At 49.9% G+C, this 12421-nt stretch overlaps 1 protein-coding gene across 2 annotated transcripts in view; it reads right to left on the reverse strand.

Moving 5' to 3' along the window:
* AFAP1 (actin filament associated protein 1) overlaps positions 1-12421 on the reverse strand; it is a 147780-nt gene that overhangs the window by 80134 nt on the left and 55225 nt on the right. For both annotated transcript variants that reach the window (XM_043447567.1, XM_043447566.1), the window contains exon 3: positions 7849-7946. In XM_043447567.1, coding sequence (XP_043303502.1) covers positions 7849-7946 — 98 coding nt within the window. The remainder of the gene's footprint in view (positions 1-7848; positions 7947-12421) is intronic.

Genomic DNA, 12421 nt, shown 5'->3' on the forward strand with positions numbered 1-12421 from the left:
GGAGGAGGAGCGAGCTGGGTGGGCACTGCGGGAGTGAGAGTGCATCCCTGTGCCAGGACCAAGGCCTGGGCACCTACCGCTGTGGTGGCTGAGCCAGATAAGAGGCAGGGAAAGCATCTTCCCAACCTTCAAGGTCACTGGACGCAATCTGAGGCTTCCAGCTCCTGCAGCTCGGCGGGACGTGTCCTCTCAACCCCTCGGGAGGAAGGCGCGTCTGTACTGTCTCTGTCTCCACTCCCACTCCTCCGTTCTCCTCTCCCCTAGTGCACTTTCCCACCCCACCACCTTCCCCTCCGCCAAGCCCCAATTTATCACTCAGTCCTTTGCACCAGACACGCCAGTGAACCAGAAGTCCTGACTTTAGCAGAGAAAAACCCCAGCTGGGAATGTGGACCCTCTTTCTGACTTTAATTCTGTCCGCACAGGGGTATGTCCAGATTCTGTCCTTCTGGTTATGGTGATTAAAATCGTAAAAGTGAAGTTGTGTGATGGGCCCAGCACACACACGTCAGGAAGAACAAGTGCGTGAGTTCGTGCGGGCTCAGTGTATCCGACTCTTTGCGACCCCCGCATGGACTGTAGCCCACCAGGCTCCTCTCTCTGTGGGATTTCCCAGGCAAGAATACTGGAGGGGGTTGCCACTTCCTTCTCCAGGGGGTCTTCCTGACCCAGGGCCTGAACTCGTGTCTCCTGCATCTCTCATATTGGCAGGTGGACTCTTTAGCAGCAGCCGAAAGATAGGATCTGACAGAAGAGAAGCGGGCCCACGCTCTAGTTCTGCCACGCATCGGCAAAACCCTTTTCCGCCGGCATGGCGTGAGGACAGCAGCAGCACTCCACAGCATCAGCTAAGCTTCCTGACTGTCAACAGGGAACAAAAGTGTAAGGTCTAAACTGCAAAACGTGGTTTCAACCCCAACGTTAAGAATTTCGAGTATGGGACTTCCCTGGCAGTCCAGTGCTTAAGACTCCGTGCTGCCACTGCAGGAGGCATGGGTTCAAGCCCCGCTCAGGGAACTAAGGTCCTGCGTGCTGCTCAGCAGAGCCAAAAAAATTTAAAAATTTTTTTTAAAAAAAGAATTTTGAGCAGGTACTCTTCTTGGTAAAGTAAAAGTTTTTTGTTTTTTTTTTTATCCAAATGACAACCCATTCCCTTCTGATTACTATTTAATTTGCATTCCAACAGTACTTGAGAAAACACTGGGAAATCATTCATGCATATTTTCTCAATTTTTCTCAAGTTTTATTTATACATGACTAAGAATGAGAGACCGTGAAGCCACTTTCTCTTCCGTTCCTTCTCCACCAGGAGGCAGGGAGGCGGAAGAGTCCCACGGCCATGCCAGCAGGACACAGCATAGTTCCACGATGAAGATGCCGCAGGGATGAGACATGACACCAAACCCTGAGGTCTTCAAGAGACAAGGAGAAAAGAAACGGCATGCTTCATATCCAGAAGGATCACATCTGACTTCCCTGGGAATTAAATGATTTTGTTTTAAATCTCAGGCTTAGTCTCCGCTCTGCAACTGGTAAAATGCCTAATTTTGTCATATAATCTCCAAGAATCTCATGATCCCGTCTGTCAAACACAGAAAACGAAGCCGCTGTGAAAGTACTTTAGGAAGGACAAAACGACATCCAGGCAGGTGGTGGGGGCGGGGACCAAAACCTCAGTTTCTGAGAGACAGGAAGTAGAATGCTGGCTCCAGGGGCTGGCGGAGGGGAGCCCTGTTCACTGGGACAGGGTGTCAGTCTGGAAAGATGAAAAGTTCTGGAGATGGTCGTGGTAAGGGCTGCACAAAAATACGTATGTACTTTACACAACTAAACTCAGTTCAGTTCAGTCGCTCAGTCATGTCTGACTCTTTGCGACCCCATGGACTGCAGCATGCCAGGCCTACCTGTCCATCACCAACTCCTGGAGCTTACTCAAACTCATGCCCATTAAGTTGGTGATGCCATTCAACCATCTCATCCTCTTTCACCCCCTTCTCCTCCTGCCCTCAATCTTTCCCAGCATCAGGGTCTTTTCCAATGAGTCAGTTCTTCACATCAGGTGGCAAAAGTATTGGAATTTCAGCTTCAACATCAGTCCTTCCAATGAATATTCAGGACTGATTTCTTTTAGGTTGGACTGGTTGGATCTCCTTGCAGTCCCAGGGACTCTCAAGAGTCTTCTCCAACACCACAGTTCAAAAGCATCAATTCTTTAGTGCTCAGCTTTCTTTATAGTCCAACTCTCACATCCATACATGACTACTGGAAAAACCATAGCTTTGACTAGACGGACCTTTGTCGACAAAGTAATGTCTCTGCTTTTTTAATATGCTGTCTAGATTGGTCATGGCTTTTCTTACCAAGAGGAAGTGTCTTTTAATTTCATGGCTGCAGTCACCATCTGCAGTGATTTGGGAGCCCAAGAAAATAAAGTCTCACATCACTAAATGGGACACTGACCAATGATTAAAATGATAAAGTCTGTGTTACATATGTTTTACCATAATAAAAAAAAAATGACCTATTACCTATTGGCATAGTAATTCATCATATTTACATAGGGTCTGGCCTAAAAACATCAAAACACTAAACTACTATCTTCTACCCAATCTAAATGGGGCTTTCCCAGTGGCTCAGTGGTAAAGAATCCATCTGTCAATGCAGGACACGCAGGTTCAATCCCTGGGTCAAGAAGATCCCCTAGAGGAGGAAACAGCAACTCACTCCAGTAGTCTTTTTTTTTTTTAATTGGAGGCTAATTACTTTACAATATTGTCGTTTTTGCCATACATTGATATGAATCAGTCATGAGTGTACATGTCCCCCCATCTCGAACCCCCCTCCCAACTCCCTCCCCACCCCATCCCTCTGGGTTGTCTCAGAGCACCAGCTTTGGGTGCCCTGCTTCATGCATCGGATTTGCACTGGCCATCTCTACGTACAGTTAATACACATGTCTCAATGCCATTCTCTTACATTGTCCCACCCTCGCCTTCTCCCACATAGTCCAAAAGTCTGTTCTTTACACCTGTGTCTCTTTTGCTGTCTTGCATATAGGGCTGTCATCACTGTATTTCTAAATTCCATATACATGCATTAATATACTGTATTGGTGTTTCTCTTTCTGGCTTACTTCACTCTGTATAATAGGCTCCAGTTTCATCCACCTCACTAGAACTGACTCAAATGCGGTCTTTTTTAACAGCTGAGTACTATCCCACTGTGTAGACGTACCACAACTTCCTTCTCCATTCGTCTGCCGACGGACATCTAGGTTGCTTCCATGTCCTAGCTATTGTAAACAGTGCCGCAGTGAACACTGGGGTACACGTGTCTCTTTCGATTCACTCCAGTGTTCTTGCTTGGGAAATCCCATGGACAGAGGAGTCTGATGGGCTACAATTCATGGGGTCACAGCAAGTCAGACATAACTGAGCACACATGCACACCCCCATCTAAACACCATGTAAGTCAGCTCAGTCGTGTCCGACTCATTGCGACCCCGTGGGCTGGAGTCCACCAGGCTCTTCTGTCCATGGAATTCTCCAGGCAAGAATACTGGAGTGACCACTTAAGTGAGCAAATAAAAACATTTCTGGAAAATGCCTTGATGAGGTATCATCCGTATTGTCTGCAGCCCCCAGAGAAGCGTCCTTGCTCGTCTCGCTCAGCAGGAGGTGTGAGGTCTCCGCCTCTGAGGACCCCCTGCTACTCTGGAGCGGAGGAGGGGAGGGCAGGAAGCACAATCCCCAGTGGTCTGTATCAGCCCCGGCTGGTGGGCTGGGCGGTGGGGCCAGGCAGCCAAGGTCAACACAGATGGGACCCATTTCCGGATGAACCGGCCTCCTTCACAAACGCTCCCTCTGCACCGGCTGCATGCTAACTAAGGACCAGGCCTTTGATAGCTGCACAGCTCTCAGTGTGAAACAAAAACAAGAATCTGTTGAAAAGCGCAGCCCTTCCCAGAAATGTTTTCATGATGCATATGCATACTTTGGCTTGCTCCAGTCTCCCCAGGAGAGTGAGGGAGCTGGAGGGGCTGTCAAAGGCGCTGCACCCCACCCTGTGACCTCAAGGGTTGAGAGCGGTTCTGAATTCGAAGAGCACAGGCCCACATTCCCACCGCCTGACCTACAGGCCACACCGAAGGGGTCGCCGGCTCATCCAGGACCCTGGGCTGCAGGCGCATGGACTCTAAGGGCAAAACGGAAACGTGCACTGTTCCCTTCCTGTACAGAAGCATCATCGGCGTGACAAGGCGGGCTTTTTGATGTGGCCCTGACCTGGAGCGGTTGTCCCAGCGTTTTCTGCTGGGACATGAGGAACACAAAGGAGAGGAACACACACCATCTTCAGAAGGCTAAAATTTAGTGCAATGAAGAGAACGTCAAAAAGAGGCACTGCTGATCAATGGGCATAAAGTTTGCAATTACCCCAAATGGATAAATTTTAGAGGTCCACTGGATCCCACCCTCCCCCGTCTTTCACTTCTATCACCTGAGTGTAATTCACCAATGATGGGGCATAGAGGTCCATCTGGTCTCTGCCACATTCTGTTGGGCGGTCAGGTGGAGCTCACTTAGGTGTCAGCCAACCAGAGGGGAGCACTAATGCCCAAGAGGGCCTCACAGAGCCAGGTGAGGGCCCTCAGTTAGGGGCCTGTCAGGCCTGAAATGGGGGGTGACAGGATGCTAAGCGTACTCAGAAAAGCGGCCAATGTGACCCCGCCTGCCTGCCTAGCCTCTCTAATGTCCAGGAAAAAAGGACGTCAAGAGACACTTGATAACGATTGCAAAAAGCAATGTTCAACACTAAAAGGGCTAAAAAGACAGAAAAGGACTCATTTCTCAGGGATCGTAATACACACAGCTGTGATAAAAGGCAGTATTCCTTTGATACATGCCATAAAAGAGTTGAAAATGCAATTGTGGCTCAAATAAATGAAATAACACCAGGTTGGAGCATCCTAAGTCTCACATTAGAAACAAATCCCCTTTGATCACTTAGAGTTGCTCCAAGGATGGTCCGATCTGCTCTGCAGGCAGGCCCACAGCCCCTCAAGGTTTAACCCCCACCTCGGTGTGTTCCAGCCTCACCCACGGACGAGCCACCCAAACCCTATCACTCAGCCACACAGAGGGGCCTGCAGGCTTCAGTCCTTCGGGGTCTTTCTCGGGCTTGTGCTTTAATCTGTGATATGCTGTCTGCCTGGCATAGATTCCTACCCACCACATCTCTACTCTACCACCAGCCAAATCTCCTGGAAGTCAGCGTGCCAACAGCACACGACCAGCTGGACAGAAGCCAACTCACCAAAGGCAGCTTACAGAATGATGGGCTCACTCGCTGAGTAGCGAGTGCCCTGAAAAACTAGCAGGAGAATACTCGTGCTGTGGAGCATGAGTTCTAGGGCACAAGGGCTTCAGTAGTTGTTGCTCTCAGGCTCTTAGAGCACAGGTTCAGTAGCGGCGGTTCCCGGGCTCTAGAGCGCAGACTCAGTAGTCGTGGTTCCCGGGCTCTAGGGTACAGGCTCAGTAGTCGTGGTTCCCGGGCTCTAGGGCACAGGCTCAGGAGTTGTGGTTCCCGGGCTCTAGAGGACAGGCTCAGTAGTCACGGCACCCGGGCTTAGTTACTTTTCAGTATGTGGGATCTTCCCAGACCAGGGATGGAACCCACATCTCCTGCACTGGCAGGTGGATTCTTTACCACTGAGCCACCAGGGAAGCCCAGAACGCTCATTTTAACAAGTTCCCCAAAATTCTAAGAAGCACTGCCCTACATAGGAACACCCGGCTCTCGCACAGGGCGTAACAGATGCAAGGTAGATAGTCCCAGCACGTGAGGCACAGCGCCGCTTCTCAGTCTCACAACAACTCACTAAGTACTATTCAGTTCAGTTCAGTTCAGCCGCTCAGTCGCGTCCGACTCTTTGCAACCCCGTGGACTGCAGCGCAGCAGGCTTCCCTGTCCATCACCAACTCCCAGAGCTTGCTCAAATTCATGTCCATCGAGTTGGTGATGTCGTTAGCACACTCGTTTCAGAATGAGGCATCTCAGACACAGAGATGTGAAAGCTACAGTCTGAACCCACAGAGTGAGTGTCAGAGCCGGTGCCTGGAAGCAGGCAGCCACTCCCGACTGCACCCTGGGCCCTGCTGCCTCCCCAGCTCCCGGTGCAGAAACAGGCTTGCGGTTCCTGACAAAACCTTCTCCCGGCTGTGAATGCTTGTGACTGCTCACGCCAGTTTTGCTGCCTCACCCCCACAAATACTGACAGTACTGTTGGGAAAAGACTGGATTTGAAATCCAAAGAATAGGCTACAAAAATTTGCTTGTGCCTTTCCCCCTCACCTTGGGCTGCCCCTTTGCCAGTGGATCCACATTTCCTTTTCTGTAAAGTGGATATACACAGCCTTCACATGTTCAGAGGCGTTTCAGGGTTCTCTGAGGTCAGGTTGTGGGGATTAAATGAAATTATAAGTGAAAAGGGGGCAAGCACGACCTGTGACAGGTGGTGGGGACCCAGTGAGCACTCAGCTCGTTCCGCCCCCTCTCCAGTGATCATCACGGAGCACCCACAGGACACCGGCCCCGCGCTGGGACTCAGGCAGGGACGAGACAAACAAGCTGCGGCCCTGCCTCCCTGCAGCTCTTCTCCGGGTGGACAGACGATCAGATGATTCATACAGAAAGCAAACATCAGGAAGAGAGTTGCTAAGTAACTGATACTGCTGTAATTTTGAATGACAGCCTAGTTTTCCTGAGAAAGCAAATTAGAAAATAGCGAAAGGCAGAAAAAGCTGAGTGGGCCATGAATGGCAAACATGAATATCCCCACATCACAAAAATAGCCAGAGAATTCCAAAACAAATTTTGAATGCAGAAGATCAAATAAAATACACATTCCTGGACTATGTACATGTTTTTCTTCTGGAGGGAAAAAAAAGGATATTTAATCCCAGAAAGAAGCATAACAATGAATATTAAAGTTTCAGGCTATGGGTATTCAAATTCAGAGCTAACAGCAGAGAGGGGCATGTCACTAGACTCTATTGCCATTGTTTTGCTGATAAATCATCTGGCTTTTTTTTTTTTAAAAAATCTGACTTAAGAATAGATTCCCATGGACCTGTAGCTCCAGCAATTTTCAGAGGACCAGCAGCCTCCTATGGGAAGGCCACACCTACAGCCTCCCACTTAACCGTTACTAGCTCCCCAAAACACACTCATATAGGGACACCTTGGGCAAACCAAGGCCTCTTTTCTTGCAGAATCAGGCTTTTATCACCTGCCCTGGAACCAAAAACAACCCAGGTGTCCAGTGATTCTCCTGAATGTGGGACATTTTTTTTTCCATTTTCATTGAGGTGCACTTGCTTTGCAACGCTGTTGGTTTCCACTGTACAGTCACGTGCATCAGCCATGCGTGTGCACGCATCCCCTCTTTCTCTGGATCGCCTCCCACTGTAGGTCAGCACAGAGCACGGAGGGGAGTCCCCTGCGCCGTGCAGCGGCTCCTCATCGCTGCCTGCTTCTCACAGAGCAGTGTGCCCACAGCAACTCCAGCCTCCCAGTTCATTCCACACCTCCTCCCCCGTGGTGTCCATACGCATGTTCTCTAAGACTGCATCTCCGTTTCTGCTTCATATGTCACACTGTCTATACCACTGTGGTATACAGACACCATGGCATATGACTCAGCCACAAAAACGAATGAAGCTGGGTCATTTGCAGAGACACAGATGAACTCAGAGTCTGAGAAGTAAGTCAGAAAAAAGGAAAACAGATACTGTATATTAACGCGTACATGTGGACTCTGAAAAAGTTGATGGTGGGTCTTGCACTCACCAGCCACGGCTGTGGGATCTCGGGCAAAGGCATCTGGGGAGGGGCCGGCAGGCTGCTCGGGGTCTCCGGCTTCGTGGCATGATCCTTCACTTCAAAACCTGCGCCAAAACCACAAATGAGGATGAGGAAGGCTTGCTCCTTGGAAGACAAGCTGTGACCAATCTAGACAGAATATTAAAAAGCACAGACGTTACTTTGCCAAACAAAGTCCATCTAGTCAAAGCTATGGTTTTTCCAGTAGTCATGTATGGATGTGAAAGAAAGTAAAAGTCATTCAGTCGTGTCTGACTCTTTGCGACCCCACGGACTATACAGTCCACGGAATTCTCCAGCCCAGGATACTGGCATGGGTAGCCGTTCTCTTCTCCAAGGGATTTTCCCAACCCAGGGATCACACCCAGGTCTCCTACATTGCAGGCAGATTCTTTACCAGCTGACCCACAAGGGAAGCCCATATGGATGTGAGAGTTGGACTATAAAGAAAGTTGAGCGCCGAAGAATTGATGCTTTTGAACTGTGGTGTTGGAGAAGACTCTTGAGAGTCCCTTGGACTGCAAGGAGATCCAACCAGTCCATCCTAAAGGAAATCAGTCCCGAATATTCAATGGACGGAATGATGTTGAAGCTGAAACTCCAGTACTTTGGCCACCTGATTCGAAGAACTGACTCATTGGAAAAGACGCTGATGCTGGGAAAGATTGAAGGCAGGGGAAGAAGGGGACGACAGAGGATGAGATGGTTGGATGGCATCACCGACTCAATGGACATGAATTTGAGCAAACTCTGGGAGTTGGTGATGGACAGGGAAACCTGGCGTGCTGTAGTCCATGGGGTCGCAAAGAGTTGGACATGACTGAGCGACTGAACTGAACTAAACTGGATGAGGAAGAGAAGCAAGCTGTGAACAGCTGCCACCTCCTTGACCCCACACTGAACACATCACAAATGTTTACTTTCTCTAATCCTCTACAACAGTCCTGCAAGGTAAGTATTCTTCTGCCTCATTCAACAGGTGAAAGATCCACAGCTGGACCAAAAAAAAAAAAAAAGGGTTACAGCACTTAACTAGAACACGGGCAGGAAGCATGATGGAGCTGGTACCAAGGTGGACATTCTTCCCGAGGCCGGGCTGTTTGTCCAGGCGAGCAGCCTTTTCTGAACTTCTGCCCAGGCTAGTGCTTACCCATGTACTGAGGGGGCAGACGCTTCCCCGGGAATTAGTGAGCCTGCACTGAGCATCATCCAGGGGTTGGATGCGGTTAACACACTTGCTCATTGCTGACAAGACTGACAGACTCTCACACCTTCAAGCCATCGCATTCACATTGGGAAGACAAACAGATGTACACCGGACTCTCAGGAGATGTGGGGAGCAGGGAACAGGAAGACACTAATTTGGGCCCAGTACACATTACGTGTCAAGGGCTCAACTTTCTAGACCTAGAAAAATAACTGCTCAGTGATCACCTATAAGGGGCTGAGCATGACGTCACAGGCTGGGAAAAGACAAAGTCTCTGACCTGCAGAAGCTACAACGAAGACCAGAATCTTGGCAGAGGACTGAAAACAGTAAAAAAGAAAAAAAGGAAAGAAAGAAAGATAAAGGATGAATGGAAATTCTACTGTAAAAACAATCAGTGGGTGAGTTTCAAGCAGAAATAAAGAGCTGAAGAGAAAATCAGTGAATTGGAAGGTATGAGGAGCTACATTCAGAACAAAGCATGGAGGGAAGGGGTGTTGGAACCCACTGGGCAGAGAAAGAAAGGAACGGAAACCAGGGGAGAGCAGACAGCAGCTCCAGAGGCAGGAGGCCCAGACTGTGGCCTGTTCAGACCAGTGGTCTCAGGTGACTGACACGCGGGTGTACACAGCAGAGATGAGGCTGTGAGAAACGCTGCCTCTGCTAGTAAAAGCAAGAGTAGGAGATAACAGTCAACAGTTACTCGGCACCTGCCGTGTGTCAGGCGCTATTTGGAAATGTTTTATATCATCTTGTCAATCTGCACAACATCCCTCTGAGGTAGATGCTACTACCCCTTTTTTCCACAGGGGAGGAGACTGGGCATTGACAGATTAAGTAACGTGCTCAAGGTCACAGACTGGGTAAAGGGCAGAGACAGAAAGCAAAGCCCACATGACTGCACAACAGTCTCTCTTCGCTCGATCCCATTGGTTCTATTTCTCTGGGGAAGTCTGAGTAATAAACCTGCTTTCCTGTGAGTCTGGGATTTTGAAGTGTGAAAGTGAGTGGAAGTCACTTAGTCGTGTCCAACTCTTTGTGACCCCATGGACTATACAGTCCATGGAATTCTCCAGGCCAGAGTACTGGAGGGGGTAGCCTTTCCCTTCTCCAGGGGATCTTCCCAACCCAGGGATCGAACCCAGGTCTCCCACATTGCAGGCGGGTTCTTTACCAGCTGAGCCACCAGGGAAGCCCAAGAATACTGGAGTGGGTAGCCTGTCCCTTCTCGTGGATCTTCTCGACCCAGGAATACCACATGTCATAAAGGGCCTCGTAGGCAGCCTGAGGGGCCTGGGGTTCATCCACAGGCAATCAGGTAGTGAAAGGATCCAGACAGGGAAGCAGCAGCATCACTTAAAAGCGAGCTTTCATCCCTACTTTTGCCTCTCTCTCTCTGGGCTTCCCAGGTGGCTCAGTGGCAGAGAATCCCCTTGCAAATGCAGGCGATGCAGGAGACACGGGTTTGATCCCTGCATCAGGAGCTCCCCTGCAGGAGGGAACGGCAATCCACTCCAGTGTTTTTGCCTGGGAAAACCTACGGGCAGAGGAGCCTGGCGGTTATATAGTCCATGGGGCCACAAAGAGTCAGGCATGACTGAGCACATAGAGTTCTCTCTCCATCCGACTGGTTCTCTCGATCTGACTGACCCCAAAACACCATCCTCATCCTGCACTTCTGTCTTGGGGACTCAGGCAGCTCTCATTCCATCTGGTCCCAAATCCTTGAACCCACCCCCCAGACTGACCAGCAGAACTTTCTGGAATGCCAATCTAACTTTGTCAAATCATGGCTCTACATACTAAAAAGCAAAGAACTGCACATTCAGATGGCTGAAGTGCACGGCATGGGAACTATGTCTCAGTGAAGCTGTTTACAACTCTACATCTCATCCAGTTGTCTCCTGCCTTCAAGATTCTAACCCCGTATCCTCCAGGAACTGCCCCCGGCCCCTACCCCACTCACTCTCTCTCACCAAGCGGGTCTGGGGGCATCCTCCTCTCGGGTGCTCTCCTAACACTGACGCTCTCTCCCCACTACTCTGTCTTACCCACCGTGCCCAAAGGAAGGACACAATAGGCCTGAGTCTGCTGTCTTCACCGGGGCCTGCGGGCAAGGCTGTGCCCCTGGCTGGCATTGGGGAACGTGAATTTCAGAAGTGTTTCCAACACTCCTTAATTGATATGGTTGGTCTAACGTTGGTGCCTAGCCTAAACTGTTTAAGCAAACAACACAATCAATGCCAAACACCTGCTGCGATGGCTAATTTTGTGCACCAACCTGACTGGGCTCAGGGATGCTCAGAGAGCTGGCAGAATGCTATCTCTGGAGGCTTCTGTGAGTATGTTTCTGGGAGAGATGAGCATTTGAGTTGGAGAACTGAGCAAAGAGGATGGTCCTCCCCAGTGTGAGTGGACATCCTCCAGCGTGCTGAGATCCTGAACATAACAGAAAGGCCGAGGAAGGGTGGACACACTCTCTGGGCTGGAGCCAAGATGTCCGTCTTCTCCTGCCTCCAGACACTGGTGTTCCTGGTTCTCTGATCAGGATGCACACAGACAGCAACCCTCCTCCCCCACCACCCGTTCTCAGACCTTCAGACTCAGACCAAATTACAGTCTGGTAATTACACCACCGGCTTTCCTGGGCCTCAAGCCTGCAGAGGGTAGGTCGTGTCACTGCTCAGCCTCTGAGACCACACGAGCCAATCCTTATCAGAAATCTCCTCTCCACCTCACTCTGTAGCTCCGTGGGTTCTGTTCCTCTGGGGAACCCTGGCCAACAAACCTCCTTTCCTGTGAGTCTGGGATTTGGCTATGTGCCAGGCAGAGGGTGCCTATGTGACCAGCCCCCAGGAAAGCCCTTGGGCGCTGAGTCTCCAGTGAGCTTCCCTGAATAGAAACAAGGCACACGGGTGGCTGCATTTTTGTCGCTGAGCAGAGAGTGTGATCTGTGTGAGCCTCGTGAGAGGAGGAGCATGAGGAAGCCTGTACGTGGAACCCTCCAGACTCAGCTGGAGTCTTTTTCCTTTATAACCTGTCTGTGTGTCCTTACAACCTCTGTGATGAATCCCAGCCATCAGAAAATACAACTCCATGCTGAGTGCCAGCAAATCTCCCAATGTTGGGGTGCTCTTAGAGACCCCCAACGAACCCACTATTCCATTAACTCCTTAAAGGCTTTATTTTTCTAAACCCAGAGACTCATACAGTCCCTGGCACACAGTAAGGCCTTCGATGACAACTTGAGTAAATGACTTCATTCATGAACGTGTTCTAGAAAGATGTGAATTAAAGATGGCTTAGAGACAAAAAGGTGGTACTAGTGGTAAA

This window comes from Cervus canadensis, chromosome 26 (assembly GCF_019320065.1).
Source record: "Cervus canadensis isolate Bull #8, Minnesota chromosome 26, ASM1932006v1, whole genome shotgun sequence".
Taxonomy (NCBI): Eukaryota; Metazoa; Chordata; class Mammalia; order Artiodactyla; family Cervidae; genus Cervus; species Cervus canadensis.